The sequence below is a fragment of the Neovison vison genome, chromosome 2, assembly GCF_020171115.1.
Source record: "Neovison vison isolate M4711 chromosome 2, ASM_NN_V1, whole genome shotgun sequence".
In the NCBI taxonomy this organism is placed as follows: Eukaryota; Metazoa; Chordata; class Mammalia; order Carnivora; family Mustelidae; genus Neogale; species Neogale vison.
Window position 1 is genome coordinate 222,915,617 of NC_058092.1, and position 23,363 is coordinate 222,938,979.

The 23,363-nt window shown below is 39.5% G+C and overlaps 1 protein-coding gene across 8 annotated transcripts in view; it reads left to right on the forward strand.

Moving 5' to 3' along the window:
* The window catches only part of VTI1A (vesicle transport through interaction with t-SNAREs 1A), a 355,306-nt gene that overhangs the window by 171,000 nt on the left and 160,943 nt on the right, over positions 1–23,363 (forward strand). For 2 of the 8 annotated variants that reach the window (XM_044240514.1, XM_044240518.1), the window contains one exon: positions 11,698–12,621. The exons of the other annotated variants lie outside the window; for them this stretch is intronic. In XM_044240514.1, coding sequence (XP_044096449.1) covers positions 11,698–11,942 — 245 coding nt within the window. In that variant the 3' untranslated portion in view covers positions 11,943–12,621. Of the gene's footprint in view, positions 1–11,697; positions 12,622–23,363 lie in introns of those variants that run through there. 8 annotated transcript variants of the gene reach the window in all.

Here is a 23,363-nt window from a genome sequence, read left to right on the forward strand (position 1 = left end):
GTTTTCTTAATATTGGATCATCCGTTTCTTCTTCAGTGCTTACTGAACATTACTTTATGTTGTTCTTTGATCCCAAAGCATTTGATCCAAACTGTATTTTGTCTTTTAAATGTAAAATTTTCTTATGAAAATGTTTCCATAATTACAAAATTTGGATAATACTATATCACCCAGAAATAATCATTGTTAATATTTTGGTAACTATCTTGCCAGCCTTTTTTTTTTTTTTTTTTTTAATCTTTTCAATGCACGTGTTTTTGCTTTTATTTTTTTTAGGTCTGAGTTTTCATTTTGGGCTACCCAATTCCAGCGACCTGCTTTAATATGCATGAGAACAGACTCATTAACTGTCTCATATTTCTGTTGCTCGTTACTCACTTTGTTATTAGTAATACAACAGGTTTTCTCTGTGTAATCAATTGAATAGATGAACCTTGCAGATTGCCAAGTGAATGGCTTCTGAAGGGGCAGATGACGTCACTGTAACACTCAGAACCCCTGGGCACTTGCCCCCTGGATGATATCTTGGTGTTGGGTCAATCTATACGTGGGGAGCATTTGAACCCATGATCCACATTCCTTTTGCAAGAGAGTGTGCCAGAAAGTTCTCCCATGCCCCTCCTTCTCATTTCTAGACCCTTGCTTTGTATTTTTTTTCTAAAAGGATTTCCTCCCATATGATTTATCCTATGCCCTTCATTCTTCTCATTCTGTTTCACCACCACTTAACTCCTGAGAGAGAACTGGCTTTTAGCGGGAAGCTTATTTGTGTTTTCCCTCATCTTGGAATTAAAAAGTAACAATCTTGGAAAAATAGGAGCTAACTCACCATCTTGCCAGTGAGGCCTCCCTGAGGGGACAGCTTCTTGTCTTTGGGCTCCCACATAGCCCACAATGGACCAGTGTAAAGCACTCTGTGATTGGGGAGTGACTATTTACCGAACTTAGAAATTGTTATCTGGAAATGAGCTTCTCTAACAGCAGTTTAGGAATGAAAATGTTTTAATTTGCTCATCAGTTTCCCAGAATGACTTAAGCAGCTTTGAATTAAGCTTGCTGAGTTCCAGTGACTAGAGTTAGTAACTTCGCTTATTTTTTTTTTTTTTTTAACTGGAAAATGGCACCAAACAGTTTGATGGTTGGGTACAGATAAATCTCAAGGCCTTCAGGGTGCTCCGTCCTCCTACAAACCAAATCTCGCAAACCTGCCATCTGCAATTCATAAGTCCTTCTGTGTAGTACAATGGACAATTGTGTGACTACTGAATTATTTTAAAATATTTTCCGTATTTCTTCTGTATTTTTTTGAGACACCATTTTATACTATTAAAACTGAGTAGAGATGAAAGGAACCATAATGTATTAAAGAAACATATTAATTGTGCCTAAAGGTGTTTATTTTTTCTTAAAATGCCCACTTAGTTCCCAATTGATCAAAAGATGAAGGTTCCAGAGAGTCTTTCTTCTGACAGACTTGATTATGTGAAGGAGTTCCCTTCTAGAGATACTTATTTTATAAACACATGCATATGCATAAGATATTCTGCCCAATGCTCTCACTTTCTGATCTGCACAGTACAACAGAGCATCCCACGGAGTCAGAGAACAAAGAAAATCTTCACTCTGAAATTCTTTCTTGGAGCCGACTATGTCCTCAACTTCAGAAAGAAAAGCCCTACTATAGATTGGGGCACCTCTCTGGCCCTCTGAAGGAAATTTTAGGCACCACTGCTATGCTTTTCAGGAGAAAAGCATGCCTGGATGTACTGGAACCTGGGTTGATTTCATATTATGGTTTCAGGTTCTGTTCTAGACATTTTACCTACGTCATTGCTGTTAATTCACCCAATGACTCTGTGTTGTGAGATTTACTGCTCCGTATCACATAAGGAAATTGAAGCTCAGAGAATTTGAATAACTTGCTGTAACTGTATAGCTGTGAAGTAATGGAGTCAGGATTTGAACCTCTGTTCATCTGACTCCAGTGCCCTGATACTTCGATTGTGCAGAACACAGACTCTAGCTTGTAGTAGCTAATGGATGGAAAACCACTCTACCCCATTCAAAGTAGCTGAATTATCTTTCTCAGCCTATAATCAATCCCCATAACATACTTTTCACTATAGTTTGATGGCATCCACTTCCTTACACAATAACCAGAAAATGAAAAGTAATAAAATAATATTTGTAACAATAATATGAGAAAACATATAGAAAAGATCATTCTGCCATGCTACTTTCTAGTATGTTGGAGAACTCAAATTGATAAGAGCATAGTATAGAGAAAAGGATATTGTTTTTTAACCTTGTTTATTTATTCATTTTTAATAAAAGTCACATAACATAAAATTAACCATTTTAAAGTATACAAATCCGTGGCATTTAGTGCATTCAGGATGTTAGGCAACAAGCACCTTTATCTAGTTCCAGACTATTTTAATCACCCCACAAGGAAACCCCATATGCCTTAAGCACTCATTCCCCTCTCCATACTCCATCAGCCCCTGGCAGGCAACATTCTCTGGTCTCTATGGAAACATATTCTCCATGTCTTCCTATAAATGGAATCCTATAATTTGTGACCATTTGTGTCTGGTCTCTTCCACTTTGGGTAATGTTTCTGAGGCTCTTCCCCATGGGAGCATATATCTCACTTAATTCCTTCTTAAGGTTGAGAATAATGATTTTTAAGTGAGGTTCTAGGTCTAGCGCTGCTACTAATTCACTGAAAACTTGACACAAGTCACTCACTCTTTGTGGGTCTTGGTGTGCTCATCTGTGAAGTGGAGATTGCATATCCTGTAGAAACTGAGTTCTGTAGAAAGCTCTGGAACAAAAGGACTGACTGCTCAAAAAGTGTGGGGAACAGTGCGGGCTGTATCTCCCTGGGGGAGATTTGCAGCGCTTCATGTCCCAAAGACTCTGAAACTCGCTCTATACTCTTCAGGCCTGAAGAGTTCCTGTATCCTTAGGTTCCCAAGCTGTGACTGGAGAACCCCTTTATTTTGCTGGGTTTTTTTTTTCCTTATCTTATGGAATATCGTCCAGTACTCTAAGATTCTGTAATATATGAACCACTCACTGATGAAACTACACACAGCTTTGCTAGTCAAGTCCATGTTGATCTTGTCTCTAGGTTACTGGCCTAGAGGTACTCTTCCTCCAGGGGAAGTTTTGAACTGTGCAGGTTCATTTTGGTTATCCCAATAATGAGAAACAAGGGTAAAAAATGTTCTGCACTGCACTGAACGTTCTTTCTCAACACATGCAGCCCCTGGTCTACACAAACTCTCAAACTTCCTGCTGATCATTTAAGTAGGTAAAAAGGCTGTTTATAATGATCTTAACCTAGTTTCCAATATTAAAAACAAAATATTTTTTGCGTGGTTTTAACATCCACTAATTTTCCAGGTGTACAACAACTGTGTAAAACCAGGGTATATTTTAAAAGAGTTGCTCACAGTGAGGGATACACACAGCTATGCTGCAGAAACAAATTAGCCTGGAAATCCTGGTCCCTTAACACAACAAAGTTTATTTTTTGTTTATGCACAAAGTCCATCAAGTGTTGGCAGTGGACTCTGCTCATGGTTAACCAGGGCTTGTCCCCAGCCATCTCAATCAGACGTAGAAGGGGCTTGCCCCTTCTCAGTGCTTCTTCCCCCCAAATGAGGCCCCTCCACCGCCCAATGGCCCGAACTAATATACAGTCCCTCCAAAGCACAGAGGTGTAAGGAACAAGGAGCAGAAAGGAATCTTCAGGATACAGCATTCAGGGCAATGCCACTTGTGGTATTTGAGTCATCGCTTAGTGGTACCTGTATTGGTAAAGTTAACATGTGCATCTGTCACATGTTAACTTTACATATGAATACAAGCATGTGCTCTGTCTGCTAGGACAGCAGTGCCTGCGCATTTACGTATACAAATACATCTTATTGTTTTCCTGTATTGTTTCCTTATTTTGCGGTTAGGGCATTATATTGATTATGTTTTTAATTAGGTGTGTCCATAGATTGTATTCGCTCCAAATTTCATCTCAAGAGAATCAAGGGGCATTGAAAACAATATCTGTTGTCAAAAGGAGGTTTGATGGGAATGAAAGCTGCTTTTCTAGGTCTCCTGCAGCATCCAGAGCATATAGTAGGTCATGGAGAGTTAGAGGGGCTTACATAGTAATAGTGCAAATAATATTACTAACATTTATTGAGTGTTTCCCATGTGCCAGGCACTGAGCCGAGCCTATTAATTCTCTGCTTCTACCAGAAGCATATGAGCAGCTTCTGAATTCTCCGTGTTACGAGTGAGGGCTGCTGTCCTCTTTCAAGCATATTGGAAAAGTCGTAAGTCCCTTAATTTCTGCTCACCCCGTGTCATCACGTGAGTATGAAATAGGACCCCACACTACCTGCTAAGAAAGGTCTCGATCTTCAAAACACTGTAAGGAGACAGCAGGCAAAGCACAAGGATGGGGACAGCACCGCAGGGTATTTGGACAGCCAAAAAGGAAGTCAGAGAAGAGATTGGAGGAAAATAGTCAAGAGGAATGGGACGTTGCCCCGGAAGGTAATATTCCCCCATTCAGGGTTATAAATGTGGGATTGTAAATGTGTCACTGGAGAGTTCCCTTGACTCTTTAGCCAAACTCTAGGTTATGCCTTCCTCATTTTACCCCTGTGCCTGCACCTCCCCATTTTTCTGTGATTTCGTAGGCATCAAAGTGTACCACTAGCCGTTCAAGCAATTTATTTATTTAAGTAGCACCGGCAACATGATTCTAGACCAAAATAAAAGCCAGAATATCAGGATCCACCCCAGAGTAAAAGAGGAAAGTTAGCAAAAGAGGGAAGAAAAAAGAAAAAGAAAAAAAAAACAAAAAACACTGTCAAACAAAATTTGAAAATAAAGTCTCTTTCAGGCTTCCTTTGTTAGTGGTCTATCTAGACACATTTTTCCAGAGCCAGGGGATTTCTTTGCTTTTACTTGCAAGTATTTTTGCAAGACTGACTCCTGACAACACTAAAATTAGTGTTGCGCTCTTCTTTTGATTACCCAGTCTTTGTTTTCTTCTCAGTCTTCATTCCATGAGAAATATGCTCCGGAGGCTTATGCATTTGGAATCGACTTTGTGCAGGAGGCACTGGTTTCCTTGCCTGTGGCAAGACCGCATTGGTTCAAGGCTAAGGAGCTAGGCTGGTCCTACAGAGACCCTCTGGATGCCTCCCGCCTTTTGAGACCCTGATGGTCCATTTTTGGGTTGGTGTTTCTAGCAGCTGTGTGTGGTGCCCTGAAGGTGCCTTCTCATATGGTGTTGACTGCACTGTGCGGAGCTACTTAATTCCTACTTTGGATTGAGCCTCAAGTTCTAAATCACTTCACAGTACAGATGGTTTCTGTCTTCAGAGTTCATCAGTAGCATTACCCTTCCTTCCCAACAACTACACACACACACAAAACGGTGTACAAATTTCATGTTCTTTCCCTTTTAAAAACAAAACATGATCTGTCTGACCTGTCTGGAGAATCTGCTGCTTTTTCAGATTTATGTCCCTGTGACCAGGTTCCTTACCCAGCTATCTGTCTCACTCACTCAGCTTCTCCATTAGAGACTGTTTTAAAACCTCCCATGTAATTAGTTTGTTTGACTCTCCATCTTCTACCTTCTTTTCTTTATGGTAAACTTGCTTATGACTTTTTTTATATATACCTGCCACATTCTAAAAGGCATTTTAACATTCTTACACCAGCCTGTCTGCTTTTCATTAAGTTGGTCATCTGCTTACTTACCATGCCCCTGGCCTCCCTCACAATCTGCCTGCTTGTTTCTCTCAATGATGGACCCTAGATGGAGTGGTCAGAATTTGCTCTGTGTCTGCCTTGCCCTTTGAGACAGGCAAGCAGAGAAGCCTCAGAGAAGCTAATGTGAGAAGCCTCAGAGAAGCTAATGTGGGGACTCTCTTCAGAACATTTGCCAGGGGTGTTACTGCCTAGCCCTGATCTTACAACTGCAGGGCTTAGGAAGCTGAAGCTAGAGGTACCTTCATTCATAATACGAGCCAGGAACTGGGCTGATGATTTTGGGAAATAAAAGATGACCCAGAGCCTGCTTTCAGGCAGCTTTCACTCTGGTAGAGACGATGACATGGGCACCTGAAGCCTACTGAGGTGACACCCAGGGCTTAGGGGCTTGAGGGGAAAGAGATCTCTTTTGACAGGGACGCATGTGCAAGAACTCATGTCAGATACAGTGTCTGAGCTGAACGAGAACAATGAGCAAGATTGTAAGAAGTAGAAATGGCTACAGGCATGTCAGACAGGGAACCCCATGGGTAAAGGCTCGAAGGTACCCACATTCAGTCTGGCTAAAGCAGTGGTTCTCAACCAGCTGATGTTGTCATCTCCCTCCCCCTCAGGGGACATTTGGCAATGTCTGGAGGCATTTGGGTTATCAGCTTAGTCCTTGGGTTTTGCTTGGTAAGCATTTAAAGCATTCTGAACAGGAGGAGTCTGGTGTTACAGGAATATTAAGCAGTCAAGAGGTATTGCTGATTGGAGGCAATGAGGACAATCATGAAGGAGGCACGAGTCTGGGTGAGAGGTTAGAATGGCAGCGATGAAGAAGAAGAAACAAATATGAGAGACACATCCAAGGAAGATTTGAAAAGATCTGGTGCCTGGCCCCACATGGGAAGCAAAATAAAGGGAGGGTCCACATGAACTGAAATGTGTCGGTCCTGGGAGACCCCCTGGATTTGCCTGCCCTTAACTGAGGGCGAGAGCACAGAGCGAGAAGATGGGATTTTTGTTCTCTGTCTGTTGCATGTAAGGAGCTGGTGAGACAAGCCGGCTGAAGTATCCAGCGTGTGATGGGAAGTAGGGGGTAAAACTCGGCAGAGGTCAAGAGACAGGTTAAGCATAGAAGTGGGGGTGATATTTGAAAGCCAAGTGAATGAGGGTCTCAAAAGAGGTGTTTTGGAGGGTGTGGGGAGGAAATATAAGGTAAGAACTTGAATTGGCAACACTGATGGGCACCTGCAAGGAGAAAGAGCCAGGAGCAGTGCTTCGCTCCCAGTCGGCAGGCTGCACAGATTCCCCTGGGGGTGAAGAGCTGTCACGGCCTGGTCCAGCTTTCTGTAGCAGCGTGGTGTAGACCAAGGAGAGCTCTGTGTCATACTGTCGTGTAGACCAAGGAGAGCTCTGTGTCGTACCGTCATGTAGACCAAGGAGAGCTCTGTGTCGTACCGTCGTGTAGACCAAGAATCTCGAGCTAACCAGCTTGTGTACTTGATTTTTTTTTTTTTCAGTATCAGGACTTTGTGTAGGGATACACAGTTTTGATTAATGGTACTTCATATTGTTATTTGTCCCTGTTATAATTGGTTGTCAGTTGTTGTTTTTTTTTTTTTTTCCTGCCATAAGACAATGTGTTGAAGACAAATACTCAAACATATTTGAAGGGCAGAGACTGTGTCTTTGGTTCTTTGGCATCCTACCACAGGGCACAATAGGTATAAATTAAATGCTATAGATCAATTCTTCTTTCCCCAAATAAAGGGGGAAAAAACAACCATAAGAAAACAAACCAACAGAAAACAGAGTCATTCTGATTTATGGTCATGGGTGTGCTATTTGGGGTGGGCCATAAACCAGAGGAAACATTTCAGATGTCTTATTTATCAGAAGACTGGTCTATTCTTCCAGAACCTAGAGACCTCTGTGACTACCACATCTCAGAATAGCCTTAACCAAACAAATATGTTTAATTTGACTTAAATAATGAACTGACAGTCTTTTTGAATGGTTCCAATGGCAACATTAGGAATTGTTTATACCTCACTTCTATTTGGTCTTGTTTTCTTTTTCTGAAAGCAAAACAATTTGGGGACTTACAAGACCTTATAGGTGCCATCTATTTTGGAATGCTGTTTACTTTTATGATGTTTATTCTTCACCCACTGAAGGGTGTGAATATTATGGGTTTCACTGCATGGCTACCTAACTCTATTTTTACATTATACTTTATATATACTGTCCATTTTTTTGGTGCTTCTTTTAAGGCTCCCTTGTTGCATGTGAGCTGGGAATCACAATCAGGAGTGCTATGTGAAAGTCTCTCTTTTTCTTTACCATTTAAGTCTTACGGAAAAAGGAAATTAAAAAAGTAATGTAAAGATATAAATAAATAATTGCTCCTTTATTTCTTCACTGTACATTATGATTATGTAAAGGTAGATAATATAATTGCCCTAATAGAATAAACCTAAATCCGAATATGAGGATAAGGAGTAAAATGGTAATTCTAAATTGCCGTGTATGCGGTTGCTTTGGGTCCTGTAAAAATGGTTGATTTGGCACACGTGCTTTTGAATTAATCAGATATGCAAGCATGTGGGCAGGGGGTACCCCTTATAGTTTCTACATATGTGAATCAAAGATGGGATTTGTTTGAATTACCCTTTAGCCTCCATTGTTAAAATCAGAATTAAGTTCTTTGTTTAGTGAAGCATTAGTAGCAATCTTTGTGATTGCCAAGACGGACTGGTTGCTGGCAGAGAGTTCTCAGTGTATTATGCTGTTTACCTAAGGGTTATATTCAAGAAGCTCTCTGAACAGCTGGGCTGATTATTGAAAATGCCTCATAGTAACTTCCAGCCTAGGTTGATCGATATCCGTGCAAAGCTTTACATGGGAGGGAGCTATTTAAACATTGAGAGCCCCGGGGATAAAAGAGAATGAAAAAATAATGCTGGACAAATATGCTGAAATGTTCAAAAGAAGAGAGAAGTATCTTGTCTTGCTATAAGGGGAAAATTCCTAAACAAACAAACTAGAAAATTTTTAAGTTTATTTTACAACGGCATCCCAAAAATTTCTTTTACTTTGTGGCAACACCCTAAATTTTCAGTTACTTTATCTTACCATGCCCTCCTAAATATTTATGGGAAGAGGAAAGACTTATCAAAAATAACAAATATCAATTTTATTTTCATTATCTTGGAATATAACCTGTTACATAAAAATTCCATTAATCACTTTTCAGTGATACTGTAGGGAAATACTTAACTTTATTGTTAGGTAGATTGATTTTAAACCTTTCTTTTTCTCAGGATCATTGGAAAATTATAACATCAATATACTTCAACACCCAAATATAGGCAGAGAGTACCGATTTCATTAATGCTTTCTACTACTGAGATCTAGTATAGAGATACTAACATTTCCTTTTGTCTTAGTCCTAACAAAACAAGCTTGTTTGTTTACTAGTTCTGTTTTTCAAGTTTAATACAATAAATAAAAACTATATTTGATTTTTTAAAAATTTTATTTTACTTTTTTTTTCAGTGTTCCAAGATTCATTGTTTATACACCACACCCAGTGTTCCATGCAATGCATGCCCTCTTTAATACCCACGACCAGGCTCACCCCACCCCCCTAACCCCCACCCCTGACCCGCCCCCCCCAGAACCCTCAGTTTGTTTCTCAGAGTCCACAGTCTCTCATGGTTGGTCTCTCCCTCCAATCTTATCTCCTAAAAAACGTTTGGTGAAATTATGACATCGGGGCAAAAGTGTCCTCATTTAAAAGGCTGTTTCTTTCTACAGAATGGAATAACAGAGAAATACTTTGAAAAAGAGGGGGGAGGAACCACTCAATTTATCAAAGTGGAAACCCATCTCCAGAAATCCTACATCTTGTTACCTCCAGGATTTCTTACTTTTACTCTGCACATGAGCAACAGACAGGAAGTTCAGAAACACAAAGGCAATCAATATGAAAACTGTGAAAGTCTCTTAATTAATCAACTCACACAAACTCTCCAAGTAAGAGGATTTTACAAGCATTTCAATTAAGGCTTTCCCTTTCTATTACCAAATTTCATTGACAATTAAAAATGCATAATCAAAGTTGACATGATTATAAAAAGCAAAAGATTATTTAAGTACTGAGCTTTTGGACTTACAGACTTTGATTTTCTGATGTTTATTCTTTTGATGAGTCGCATAGACAATTGCTAATTGGATAGTTATTCTATAACAGTGATGTTTAAAAATTTCAAAATGGGTAAATCTTTGCACATGCTTGTATTTCCCTCCTCATATGAACATCATCATTTTGGCATGCTCACACCTAGAAGTTATGCGGCTGACTCATTAATGAAATTTAATAAATATGCATATGCTAAGAACTACCTTATTCACTGAAATGTTCAAGAACTGGCATTCTGTGACAAATTTTGACCTAAGAGCTCTAAAACTGCCTGAAAACACTTAAGTCCTGGCAGCAATTCTGTTTATCTCTGGAATCATGTGGGAATATGAGAAACTTACTGACATTGAAAAGATATATAGAGAATATGGGAATTTTTGTAACAAACAAAGGTCAGCTTGGTCTAATCCTTCGCTTTTGCAACTAAAGGAAATGTTAATCTAAAATCCTCACCAACTCTCCACATTAGGCTCAAACCTAACAAATATCTAGACCTTGAGTACATTCCCAGTACAGTTTGTGCTAGCTTTCTGCTTTGAAGACTAAAACATAGACCAGGGGACAGAGTATCATTTCATGATTCTGTTCCTCACTTAGGACAATGGAAAAGTAATTGAACTCCTTTGTGCAGCTTTTCTTCACCAGGAAATTAGGAATAATCATTGCCATCCACCTTCAGCTGGGGACTTTGAAGAGTAATAATCAAAGGGCCATTTGGAATTAAAATAAAAAGATGGAATTATTTTTCTTTACCCAAAGAATTAAGTTAATAGAATATGAGAATGTCTCTTCGATAGCTCTTATTTTTAAATGCCCTTTTAACAATGTATCACACTAGAAACTATTTATTTTGTGTTTCTATTGCATGTACACTACAGCAATGCTAAAAATGACCTATTAGTATGTCTTTACATAGAGATATCTCCCAGTGCCATTCAAATAGTACCTACCTAGGAAGCATAAAATCCTACTGTTTAGGAATGAAACATAAAAAAGAAAATGAGCAGAAACTTCCCCATTTATCCGGAATCCTAGCAGTCACTCTTTGAATCTGACTAAAATCCTATTTTGCCCATAGCTTGCCCCAGGCCCCACCCCCCACTAGCACGTCTGATGGAGAACCTGCGGACCAGCTCCTTTGGGGATGGGGCCTTACCGAGCCTGGAGGTGGGTAGGGAGAATCTCAGCACTCCAAGGAAACACACACACACACAATTTCTATAGATAAATATTTAAGTGAATCAAATTGTTCTACTTCCTAAGTGATTTGTTCACCTTTATTAGCATACTGCATTAAGGACTGCAGTGTTGAGTCCCAAAAGAAAAATAGAGCAAAGGCATTTTAATATTGACCCATCATTTGGCAATGATTGAATTAGTCAGTCATTGTTTTGTTTCAAGAGTCAGTATTCTTTTGTGTATAAGAGAGGAGTAGCCCTGAGGGTAGTCTGCATGCAAAATACAAGGCTCAGTCCAGAAACAGGTCTTGGGGTCATTCATTGTCTGGACTCCAGAAAGATGTTGACGAACACTGTGGTTTTGCATTCACGTTACTCAGGAGGAAGGCATTGGTCGCAGTTTCTAGCCGACAGTGGACAATCAGGCATGGTCTCATTGGCTGTTTTTGTATCACTTCAAAAGAATAGTAAATACTGCTTTGTTGTCTTCTGACTATTACAGAGAAAGCAATAGCTTTTTTTTTTTTCAAGGTAATCATTCTAAAGGAGCGGGGAGAAAGCAGCAAAAGTCACGGATTTTTCTCCTGTTGGAAAAAACAATATCTGTGCAGGCTTGGAGAGCTGTCAGTTGGACACTTCAGGCTCTCTCTCTGATCACGCTCATCGAAAGCCTTTGCAACTCTCCTTCCAGTCTTCCTGCAGGCTCCCGTGATCCCATATGTCCCACATTACCTCCCTACTACCCCATCCCTCAAACATACCATGCTTGCCGTTGATAAGAGAAAAGCCGCAACAACCGCTTTCCTTATTTTGTCTGATTCAGAAAGTTCGAAGACTCTCACCAGGGCTCATGAGCTCAGAAACTGGGGGGCTGGGAGGAACTTGCAGAGGCTGTAGCAGGCAACCAGGTAAAGCTGTGCATGACCACTGTGGGCTCTAGAAGGGACATCACCTAGTGGTCTTGAGTGTGCAGGCATGTCCCAGGCAGAAATTTCAAGAACTTTCCTACCAAAGCCCCACTTGCAGGAGCTCTCCCATAAATGGTCTCCACCCATTCCCTCTAGTCCAGATGCTCCTTCCCCATTCCTGATGATCACTTTCCAGTGGGAGGCCTAGATTACCCAGACTCCAGGCTGTATTTTGCGTGTTGCCCAAAGTGCTTACTTTTACAAGCCACATCTGACACATCCCTGTGTCAATCCATTGTATAAGCCATGTAGAGTTTTCCTTCCATAAGCCAGCTCCCACCCTTGCACCCCTTTGAACACACACACATAACAGACAGGAGGAGCCATGTTAGCCTTTGTGAATGACCAGAGCCAGGGTTCCACCCAGCAGAAATTGACAGCACAGTGTTAAGACAGAAAGGTTTTCAAATAACCGAAATCACTCTTGGAGCACCAAGTTAACATGTATCGCATTTAAAATGTAATAAATGCAGTATTTATAAACTTATATGTGCCTCGTGACTTTTGTGTCAGCAGGGTTTCTGTAGGCCTCTATTTATATCAAATAAACTTCAAATATTCCAGAATGTAGACCGCAGCTGGCCTCATTTTTGAAGTGTCCCTCTAGGAACATTTCTAAAATAGTAGATTGTTCCAATTTTTTTCCTAATGAGAAAAATCCATGTGTTCTGTGATTATTAATAATAATGGCTTCAAATAAATTATTGACTGGTTGCAATGGAATGTACTTCCGAGCAGCTGAGGAGCTCTTTGGAAAAGAACTCTGATTCCCACTGCAGGGTGTCTATGCTGTTCCTCTGACCCGTCTACTTCACCCGTTCCACCAGCTAGCACCCATCCCAGGCAGAGTTGCTCAGGGGTCAATGAGGGTAAGACGAGACAAGGTGAAGAATTCATGGTTCAAGATCGTAGTGATAGTTGATAAAAATTTAAAAGGAGTTGATGATTTGTATTTTCTTCAATATAAAAATTTGGAAGCTTTTTTTATAAATTTCAACAAATTCACTAGACTGATGCATTCACACAAACACACACTCATAAGCATACTATCTCTGTATCTGTTTCTGTAAACCTATGTAGACAGATTCTGTATATCTGTCTATATGGAGATAGAGATGCCAAATGACTTACCATTTATGAAGAATTGTACAGGTAGGGGAGTGAATGATGTTGGTTTTCCCTGCCATGCAGGAGTTCCTTATAGTCTTGGAGGGGAGGTGGGCTTGAGCGCAGTCAGTCATTGTTTGATAGTTGTACGTTGTGTGCACAGTACCAGACACTGCTAGGCTCTGGGCTAGAGAGAACAAAATCCCATGCCCTGGAACATGTGCCGTAATAGTGGCACAGATAGTGAATTGATCTGAGTCCAGAGGTGGGAGAAGCATTGCCAACAAGGTTGACCATGAAAGGCTTCTAGGCAGTGGCAACATTGGAACTGTATTTAAATGTATTTCCCCATGCATAAATCTCTGCACATGTTTTCTCTTTCTATTACATTAACATTTTGAGACATGTAAGTCGCTGATGAGTTATAATTTTTTAAATATCTTTGATTTTGTAAGGAAATCTTTAAAAACTCCAGCTTTACTGAAAATAGTCCAAGATCATTTACTATGATTTAAAGTATTCATAAAGCAAGGTGATTATTACTCTTGAGACCATTGTACAAAGCCCTGAAGTGTGTTAGACATAGGCCAGAAACCTCTCTCCTTTGTTATATCTTACCAGTCTGTTAGGTTAAAAAAAAAAAAAAAAAAAGTCTATCCTTTTTGGCTATTCCTGCTCTATCTTAGACTCTTGAAAAATAGAATTTTATGTGCACAATCTAGAGGGAGTACATTGAAGAATTCTGTCTGTATTGCATATGCTACCATAGACTTAGAAAATCAAGAGAAGAACAGAAAAAAAACACTTTGCTTATTAGTGTGCACATCTTCATTTTCCTCAAGTTGCGTAACTAACTAAATTAGGGCAGTGCCATCAACATTGCATCTCTGTTGACATTGAACGCTGCATAGCTGGAAAGAAAGGATGCATGTATTTTTTCCATTTGCTATTTCAATAGTCTAAATCGCAGTGGCAAATGAAAATACAATTGAATCTCAAGTGAATGGCCAGAAACACCGTATATTTTATGAAATATGGCAGCATAATGAATAGGAGGTAAAAAAAAAAAAAATGTCCTAGCTTTCAAGTCCTGATGGTTTTGATGTGATTGAATCATAGTGCATTCTGTTTGATGTCTAGGCTTTGCTATTCAGATACACTGCAAAGTATGTGCATCGCCCTGTCTGCACAGTGCACTTGGCAACCCGGCACGGATGGAGTTTGTTTTCCCCGCACCTGCAAGAAACATATATATGCAGAGTCAAATTTAAGTAGGAGTATTTTAATTCTCCTAATTGTGATAGATTCCCCACACAGGGAAAACTATCAGTCAGGTACAAAAGAAACTGCTTAGGATTTGAAGGAATTTGACAATTTTGTTGTAGTTCCTAGCCTGGCAGGTGGTAATAATGCCTATGCCAGCACTGTCAAAATATGAAAATTAAAGTGACGATGGGTTTTAATGAAATCCATTTGACAAATATAATTAAGGTGTTTTAATATGAAGTCCTGTAATAAAGACTACCGGTGGACTCCCTGAGGTCCTGACTAATTGTGTAGATTGCTTTTAAGCTTTGAATAGTTTTATTGGATAATGAACTGTTAAGAAGTGTTAGATCTTTCTTAAGCAGAATTTGGTTTGAAAAAGAAGAGGAGAGACAGGCCTGAGGTGTGGCATTTTAAACATAATTAGAAGAGAGATTTAAGTTAACATCTTTGATCTTGCTGTCAGTTTTTGATTAGAGCTGTAAATGCTTTAATCAAGTGTAGTGTAGTCATTACATTTCTAACTGTTTTTTAAACTGCGAAATTACCGAGACATTGACATCAATTTTAACACATTCTGAAAATTTGCAGGAGAATTGGGTTTCTCTGTTGAGTGTTTGCATTAGAATAATACTGACTTACCAGCCTTAAACACAATAGCAAAATTAGACGGTGGTGAGAACTAGTTTGATTTTGGGGGTGGATAGACATAGCGACACCATAGTACAATTACTTGATATTTATTTTGCTTTCTAGGAATGTACTTGCAAGTTGAAAGCACTCATCCTATGAAACTATCTCATTAAAATGTATAGATGAGTAATAACCTCAAACTGTTCAGCTGAGGATTTTTTTTTATTTGTGTTGTTTATAAGACAACTTTATAATATTAAATGTTCTTAACTTTCACTTTTAAAGACCCACTGTTCACCGAACATCTTACTGCGATCATCTGATGGCATGCTTGGCGTTTCTTTTTTATGCCTGGTGGGTACATAATAAGCACAAAGTAAATATTTGTTAAATGAATGAGTAATCAGTTCACAATAGCTGCATGTGTAACCCACTTGAATTATTTTCTCAAAATTAAATAAAATCTGAATAAGTGAAGTATAAAGGAAAAGTACATTTCCTCTCCCCCCTGCCACCTGTCTTGACCCAGTTACTCATTATAGGGTATAAATGGGTATATATTTGGTATTTCTGACTGGTTTCAGATAGAGTCACTAAAATGATGAGTTAGACCAAGGCTTTGTGGGATTCTCCTTGGTGGAAATCTGCCTTCCTAGCATTTCACCCACGATTGCAGAAGTGATAGGGCTATTTTAAGGAGCCATGCCCCCAGGGCCGTTCATTGACTGTAATAAGAAAGAGTCCACACTGATTACATGGTCTTGAACTTTCTGCTTGTGTATTATGTGTTACATAGGATATGAAATGAAGAGTTAAGAAATCTGGATTCTAATCCAAGCTCTGCCTGAGAAGGCGTTTAGAAAAATTGCTTTACTCTGGGTGATCTAATCCAACCCCCAGGTGGAATAAGTAACTTCTAAATTTCTGCGGACTCTAGAATTCTGTTGGTCAGTGTCTAGCTCTCTAAATGAGTCTCTACCACCTTTATCCTTTTAGCCTTTCTAACTTTAATGTTCTCCACTTTTTACCCACCATTCATTTATCCATCCATCCATCCAGGAAGTATATATTAAGCATCTTTATGTGCCAGGCATTATGTAGAAAAGAAACACCACCAAGTAGCAATGTATTACTTCTAGGTTACCTGATACCAGAGGTGGAGAGTTGAGTAGATGCCAGAAGTAGGGAGTGGGAGAAAATAATGTCTTTTTATCATCAACTTTGATTTATGTGCCACTGAGTGATAGATAAGTGTAGGAGTAAAGGGACCAGATGGCTTTCAACGTTTTTAATCTGCAAATACTGCTAGAAATAAAATCTTTCTTATAGATTAACCAACTTACCCAAACCATTGTTTTCAATATTTATTGTTTACAGTTAATTTCCAGTAAGTATTATGCCCATTCTGAATCTGAAGCTACAGTGGAAAAAAAAAAATACGAATCACTGTTTCCACAGGTCCTTACCTTTGTCCTCTAAGATCTGGAAAGAAATGTGTTACACAGTAGCGTATCAGTTATAGCTAGGTTGTCAGTAGACACTCCATTTTTAAATTATGTCAGAAGATAGTCACATCCTTGTGAAGCAGATGATTATGAGGGGTTGGGGGAGACCTGGGTTGGAAGTCATGAAATGTGGGTTCCTGGAGACCTGCAAAGACAATGAACAGATTAATTGATCTGGCACATTTGGCACATTCTTCTCTTTAGCACTTGTCTGTACACTCTTGTGCTTTGCTCTAGTGGTGGGGATTCTCCTACCATTCTACCCCACAGAAGCGTGAACTGCTGCCTCTTGGGGGGGGGCATGCTTTATTTTCCTTTGTATCTTCACAGTGCCTCTCAATAACCGGCTCTCAGTAATATTTATTGAACCAATTCTCCTCCTACTTCCAATGTCAAACTCATATCCATGGGCTAATTGTTTCCTCTTTCTGGGAGAGTTCATCAAGATTTCCCAAAAAGGGGGGAAAAAATGGGTAGAGCATCCACGGACAAATGAAAGTGATACAGACTTTTCCTTTACCTCCGTGGGAATGATGTAAACCACTTAACTCTCCAGCCCACTCCCAAAGGAAATAAAGATTCTCCAAGGTGACCATGGCAATTTTCACTTTCCGTTTATTTTTCAGTGCTTTGAAATTCTGATGAAAGACCCATAGAATGGAGAGGGAATGTTTAGGCGCGATCCCTTCTGAATCCATAGATAGAGTCTGAATCAGAATCAGTCTGCTTTTAAAATCATCAACACACTATTTCCCACTGTATTAGGTGTTCCTTTGAAGTCTCTCATACCGAGCTCTGACCTCATTTCTCAAGATGTATTCACATTTTCTAAATGGGAGATTTTGGCAAATATAAGACAACCCCAAATACAAAATACTTTTGAATGTTAGTTTCCATTGAACACTTAAGGGCATCAATAAGATAAAGTATGATATGTGTACTCTGTAGTAGTAACTGGCATTTCATTAAAGTTGTTTAGACTAAAAATGGGTTTTCATCATATGTTACGTGTGGATTCATTTACTGCCGTAGCAGAATGTTTAGGATCACACGTAGAGACTTTACATAAAACAATTCATATATTACACATTGCCTCTACATTGTTCTTAAAGGGAACAGGGAGCTAATCCACGTAGAAATTACACATCTGGGTTGACTTGTAGCTTCTTAGGAAAGAGCAAAAAGATTTTCCACCTTCACTGGTCTTGGGGTTTAAGAATAAAAATTTGAGAAATGAAAATCAGCTCAAACCATATTCATTCTCATTCCGTCTTGCTCTCACTAAGGGAAGAAAGTTAATGGTTTGTGCCGACTGCTACCTCTGTGAAACTAGAGGGTTTTTGAAATTTGTCGGAAGGTGCTGTTTATTATATGCGGTGGCAGTCCTAGGACATGGCGTGCTTCTTTGTTACCGATGGCCTCGTCGTCAGGTTTCTGAGAACAGTGCTGGCACCAGCCTCTAAAATGGTATCATCCACTTTAAACGCCTTAAATCGTCTTTAGGGTAAACCGATACTGAAGTTCGTGAAAACATTGTAGACAGTTCAAAAAGAGATGCGTTTTCCTATGGTACTGAAGAATCAAGAATAATTTTGAATTCATTCTGCCTCATTCTGTCTCACGTTTTAAAGATTTGTTGTTGTTATTCTTTTGGTAGGATCCTTAACCATTCTCTCTACTCAGCAGTCCTTTTTTCCACCTTTCTTTCTTTCTTTTTTTTGGGGGGGGGGATTTTGAACTTTTAACTTTGGTATACAATTTTTTAAAAATATGGCATTCGCTTTCGAAGTAGAGTTTAGTAGGACATAAAAAATCCCTAATTAACTGTTCTTCAGCCTGGATGAAATGTGTAGTGGGTTTGAGTTTGTCAGTGGGTATAATATATACCTATTAAATACTTTGTTTAATCATCTTTTCAGACTTGGAGACTTCTGGGTTTACTTGCTGTATAACACAGATTTTATTTGTATTTCGATGTTTGGGTGTGTGAGGTTTTTTTGTAAGGTTTCAGTCACTTTTCCTACACCTGAAGAGGAGAATGGGATTTGCCAGTGATAAATGGGGAAGTTGACTAGCTAACTAATAAAGATTTGTCTTAATCAAGTATGATTTGTCAGAACAGGAGCGCACTGGGGTCAGGGCGCGCGCAATGAATTATACAGCAGTCACAGGAGGAAAGGACCCGGCAAGAGGCCTCATAAATATGCTGCCATTCCCCACTGCTAATTCGTATTCAAAGAATACCCTGCACGGCCATTTTTAGGTTGCTGAGCTGTTCATCAGCTTCCCGAGCTTTCTGTTTGTGTGGAAAAAAAAGAAGTTTCCTTATGTTTCGGCATCATCTGGGTTCTCAAGGTGTTTCAGTCCCCAAGACTGGATTGATGCTGATAATCTGAAATGTGCCTTATTACAGGACATCATGTGTAATGTTTATTTAGTGCCTACTATGGGGTCTGCAACATAACTATATACACAGCGCATGGTGGGGGGGGCCTGCAGATGTACAAGATACTCTCCCTGCTAGAAAACGTTTGAGAGGCTTTCTTATAATCTTCAAATATTGTCTCTGTAAATTCGAATACGGCTGCGAAAGGAAAAGCCATCTGCCCTCACGTTAAATATGTCCTCCCAGTGAAGATTTTCAAAACTGAAAATAGCCCTTACTATTTCCCGAAGTTGGGCTTACGTGAAATACATGGAAGATATTTTCTTGGGTTTCCACGAAGCTTGGCTTTCTGACCCATGTTTCTTCTCTTCATATTAAACATAATGTTAAGTACTGCTCTGTGGCTGAAGAGCTGAAGGCCAGCTCGTGTGTTGTGCTCAGCTCTATTTGGCATGACGTCCTCCTTTGCTCTAGAAGGTCAAGATAGGAGAGCAGCCCTGACTCAGGAGAGACCTGACTTCAGAGTTTCTTTTATGCTTAAGTGACCTATTAGATGGTTTTCAGATGAGATTATAATCACGACAAAATAGTTTGTTGTATCTCAGTATCTAAATTGGGCAGCGGAGATAATGGCGTCCTCTTTTAACGACATTAGTAGTTAATAATTGGTTTCTTTTTGATGAAATGATGTCTGTATTCAAATAATAAGAGTAGTCGGGGCGCCTGGGTGGCTCAGTCCTTAAGCATCTGCCTTCGGCTCAGGTCACGATCTCAGGATCCTGGGATCGAACCCCTCTTCCATTGCCGCTCCTCCTGCTTATGCTCTCTCGCTCTGTGAGATACCCAAGTGAAATCTTTAAAATATATATATAATAATGATAGTAGTAACAATAAAAAAAAATTTCAAATTATTTGACAGCAGACTTACAGCAAAAAAAATAAGTCAATGAACTTTGTATTTCCCACTTCCAACAATGGTTCCTCCAAGAAAGGAAAGGTTGAAAAAGAGAGTTGGGAAGGTCCACTTTCTCCATTCCTGCTTTATCACAGAAAATTTTTAGCAATAGGGCTATGACTTGAGTTTTTCCTGAAACCTCCTTAGAACCTTGGCCTCAGTCAGGAATGGAAAAGGAGCACAGTTCTCTGGTTGCTGACCGTTGAGAAATCTGGCATGACTGCCCGCAGGACGTTTACAGTGGAGTGTAGTAGGATGTGGAGAACTTGATAGTGATGGCTCTTTATTTGCTTCAGGTAGAAGAAAACCCACCCACGCTGCGAATCAAAGCTGAAACAAAGGGTCCTGGGAGTATGGTTGAGCTGGAGCTTACTCAGTGCCGTTTCTGAGCTCCACGTAGACAACCCTCAGGGAAACCAAAGCCTACCACCCTTGTGAATGACACCATGAAGATACTCACAAGGCCGTGCAGGTAGACGGGTGGTGAAGACAGATCAGAGAGATAATCCAGTCCTCAGAAACGCGCGGTCTTTACGCCGGCAGTCGCTGTTGTCTCCCCAAGTACAAAATGCTCACAGTCCTGGAAAGGAATTGGAAACCCTGAAGTGGAGGGGGAACGAAAGAGCTGGGAAAAGAAGCCAGCGGGGAAATAGACCCTATGTGAGGTTCTTGGGCCTTAGAAAACCCATCTTGTTTTTCTTCCTTTCAAATAGGAGTCATTTTTAATTTTTTTATTTGTCCTTATAGTCTCATCCTTGTAACTGATTTATGACATTCAGAAAGTCATAAAACGTGTAGCTTCCCTTTTTGGTCTGTGTTTGTCCAAAGTGTTACTCCGTATTGTGAGGCCAGGATGCCTGTGATGTTGGCCTTTTCTGGGGTGCTGAAAGCCCATGTGTGCCAGTGGCTACAACCATCAACTTGGGGATCAACCAGACATGTTTTCTGTGGTTTGGTTTGGTTTGGTTTGGTTTTTTCCCAAGTCCAGTGTCAAAAGGGTTAATTCTTACTGTGCTGGATATGCAGGCATGGGTTTGGAATGCTGGCCAGCCTTGGGCAAATTACTTAACCTCTCTGGGCTTCAGATTCCTTGTCTATAGAAAGGGTTAATAATAATCTACTTCATATGGTGCTTGTGAAGATTAAATGCAGTATCTGTCAGGTGCTTAGCTCACTGTCTGGCGTACAATGAAGCAGTCAATAAATAGTAGCCCAAAATAAAAAAAACTTTCCCTGGAGGGAAACATTCATTGCGATATTTTACACACAGCCTGTAAGCAATAAACTTTTGTTGGGTATATACTGAATGAATGAAATCATTTTTCATCACCAAGAGTTTAAGCATGCATGCCTTTTTCCCCTCAAAAAAGTTCTATCTCTACTTGCTAATACTCTAACACGGAAGTTTGGTAAAAGGACTCAATTTTACTGGTTCCCTAGCAGAGCCTATTGTGAGATATAATTAAAAATTCTGTTTAGGATTATGCTAATAGGTTCAATATACAGGCTTGCCGACGAAGCCTAATAAATTCTCTGTTGTATTTAGAAACAATAGTAGCTTTGTTTAATTCTGTATTTTAGAAACTCCCAGTGTCATAGTGCTTGCTAAGAAAGGCAAACAATAGTAAACTATTTTTTAAGGACTTTTACTAAAAGAAGTCTCTAAGTGCATGTTTTGTTATATACTATCCTTTTAAGGTCAAACTGATAATTCATTTTACAAAATTGAATGATTCTCTACTGTTCTTCACCTGACATTGACCAGCAGTTACCATCTGATGAGCTAGATTATCCAAATCCATATTTATTTAGCCTTTTCTTTCATGTCAGAAGGATAGCATAAATACTAGGAAATCTTTAGCTCCCTCATATATCTTTTATTCTTTTTTAGGAAGACAATAATTTAAGCTCAGTTTGGATCTTTTATCAGCCACAAATCTCAAGTTGAGAAATAGTACAAAGGCCACATTACCTTAAAACCCTGCTAGCATAAACAATGGATTTTGGAACACTGAGGAAAAATAATTTAATTTAAAAAAACAAAAAAACAAAAAACCCTGCTAAAATACACCATAAAATCATCTATCCTTTTTTCATTCACTGATTACCTTATCTTGAGTTTCATTAATTTCTACCTCTTTAAATGTCAGTGTCTAAAATGCAGGGCCCTTCTGTTTTGGAGTTATTCCGGAATAAAATGTCTCCATCTTTTTGGCTGCTTCGTGATATTGTATAAACTCTTCCCCTTAGATTTTAGAGTCCTCTGTAGATGGCTCTGGATTACTTCTGTGTGTTTATGTATGATTCCAGTTAAGCTTACAAAAACAGGCCATTGGCTAGACTGGCTGAAGGGCCCTTACAGATTTCTACTCTAGAATAGCTGTTCTCAAAGCATAGCCCCAGGAAGCCAGCAGCATTCGCATCATCTGGGAACTTGTTGGGAAGGCAATATCTTGGGCCCCACTTTAGACCTACTGAATCAGAAACTATGGAGTGTGGGGCCCAGAAATTTGTGTATTAACAATATGGCTTAGTTTTGTTAATTGCTTGATCTCTGACCCATCTTCTTCCACAAAAAGAAGTGTCTTACCATAAAAGATCAGGCAAGTATACCAAGAGCAGAAAAAATTGACTCGGGACAGAAGACAGAAGCCAAGAATTAAAAGGAAGATTTGTGTGGGGGCAGAGAGCGGAGGAGGAGTTCACTCTATGAAGAAATCCTAGAGCAATGCTCTAACAATTAAGGATTAAGCTCACCCAGAGCTTCCTAGGATTCAGGCCAAAGAAGAAACTATGTTGGATTACGTAGTTTATATTGTTCCACAGTAAGAAATTAATTATTTCCTGTACTGTCAAAAAAAATTTTTTAATCGGAAAGGGGAGGAAGTGTGGGGGTGGTCTTTTAAGACAAACCAAGAAATGAGATGAGTCCTATACTTGAAATCAGCTTCACTAAAACAGCATAGAAGCATTCCTTGTTTCATAATTTCTTTTAAGCAAATCTCATGAGTACCGAAGACCCAGAGTTGAAGGGGTGAGTTCCCTATCGGAGCCAGTTATGTAGCACTAGAGACTGTTGAGAGATAAGAGCCGGCAGTCCTTCACAAAAAGTTTAACAATACTTCCAGAAATGTTTAAGAATAAAAATGTCTGGACCCCCATTTCCAGGGATTCTAATTTAGTCAGCCTAGTATGAGGTCTTCACAACTCTGTTAATTTCAAGTTCTATGAATGTGTCTAGAAACAGAGGAGCACACCACCAGATTGCCATTGACTCTCCCCTTTAAATTACAGTTGTCACCCGCAGGCTTTTGAAAGAAAGAAATGGCAGAAAATTAACAAATGAGAGCACTAGCTGAAAGCTGAAAAGTGGGTAT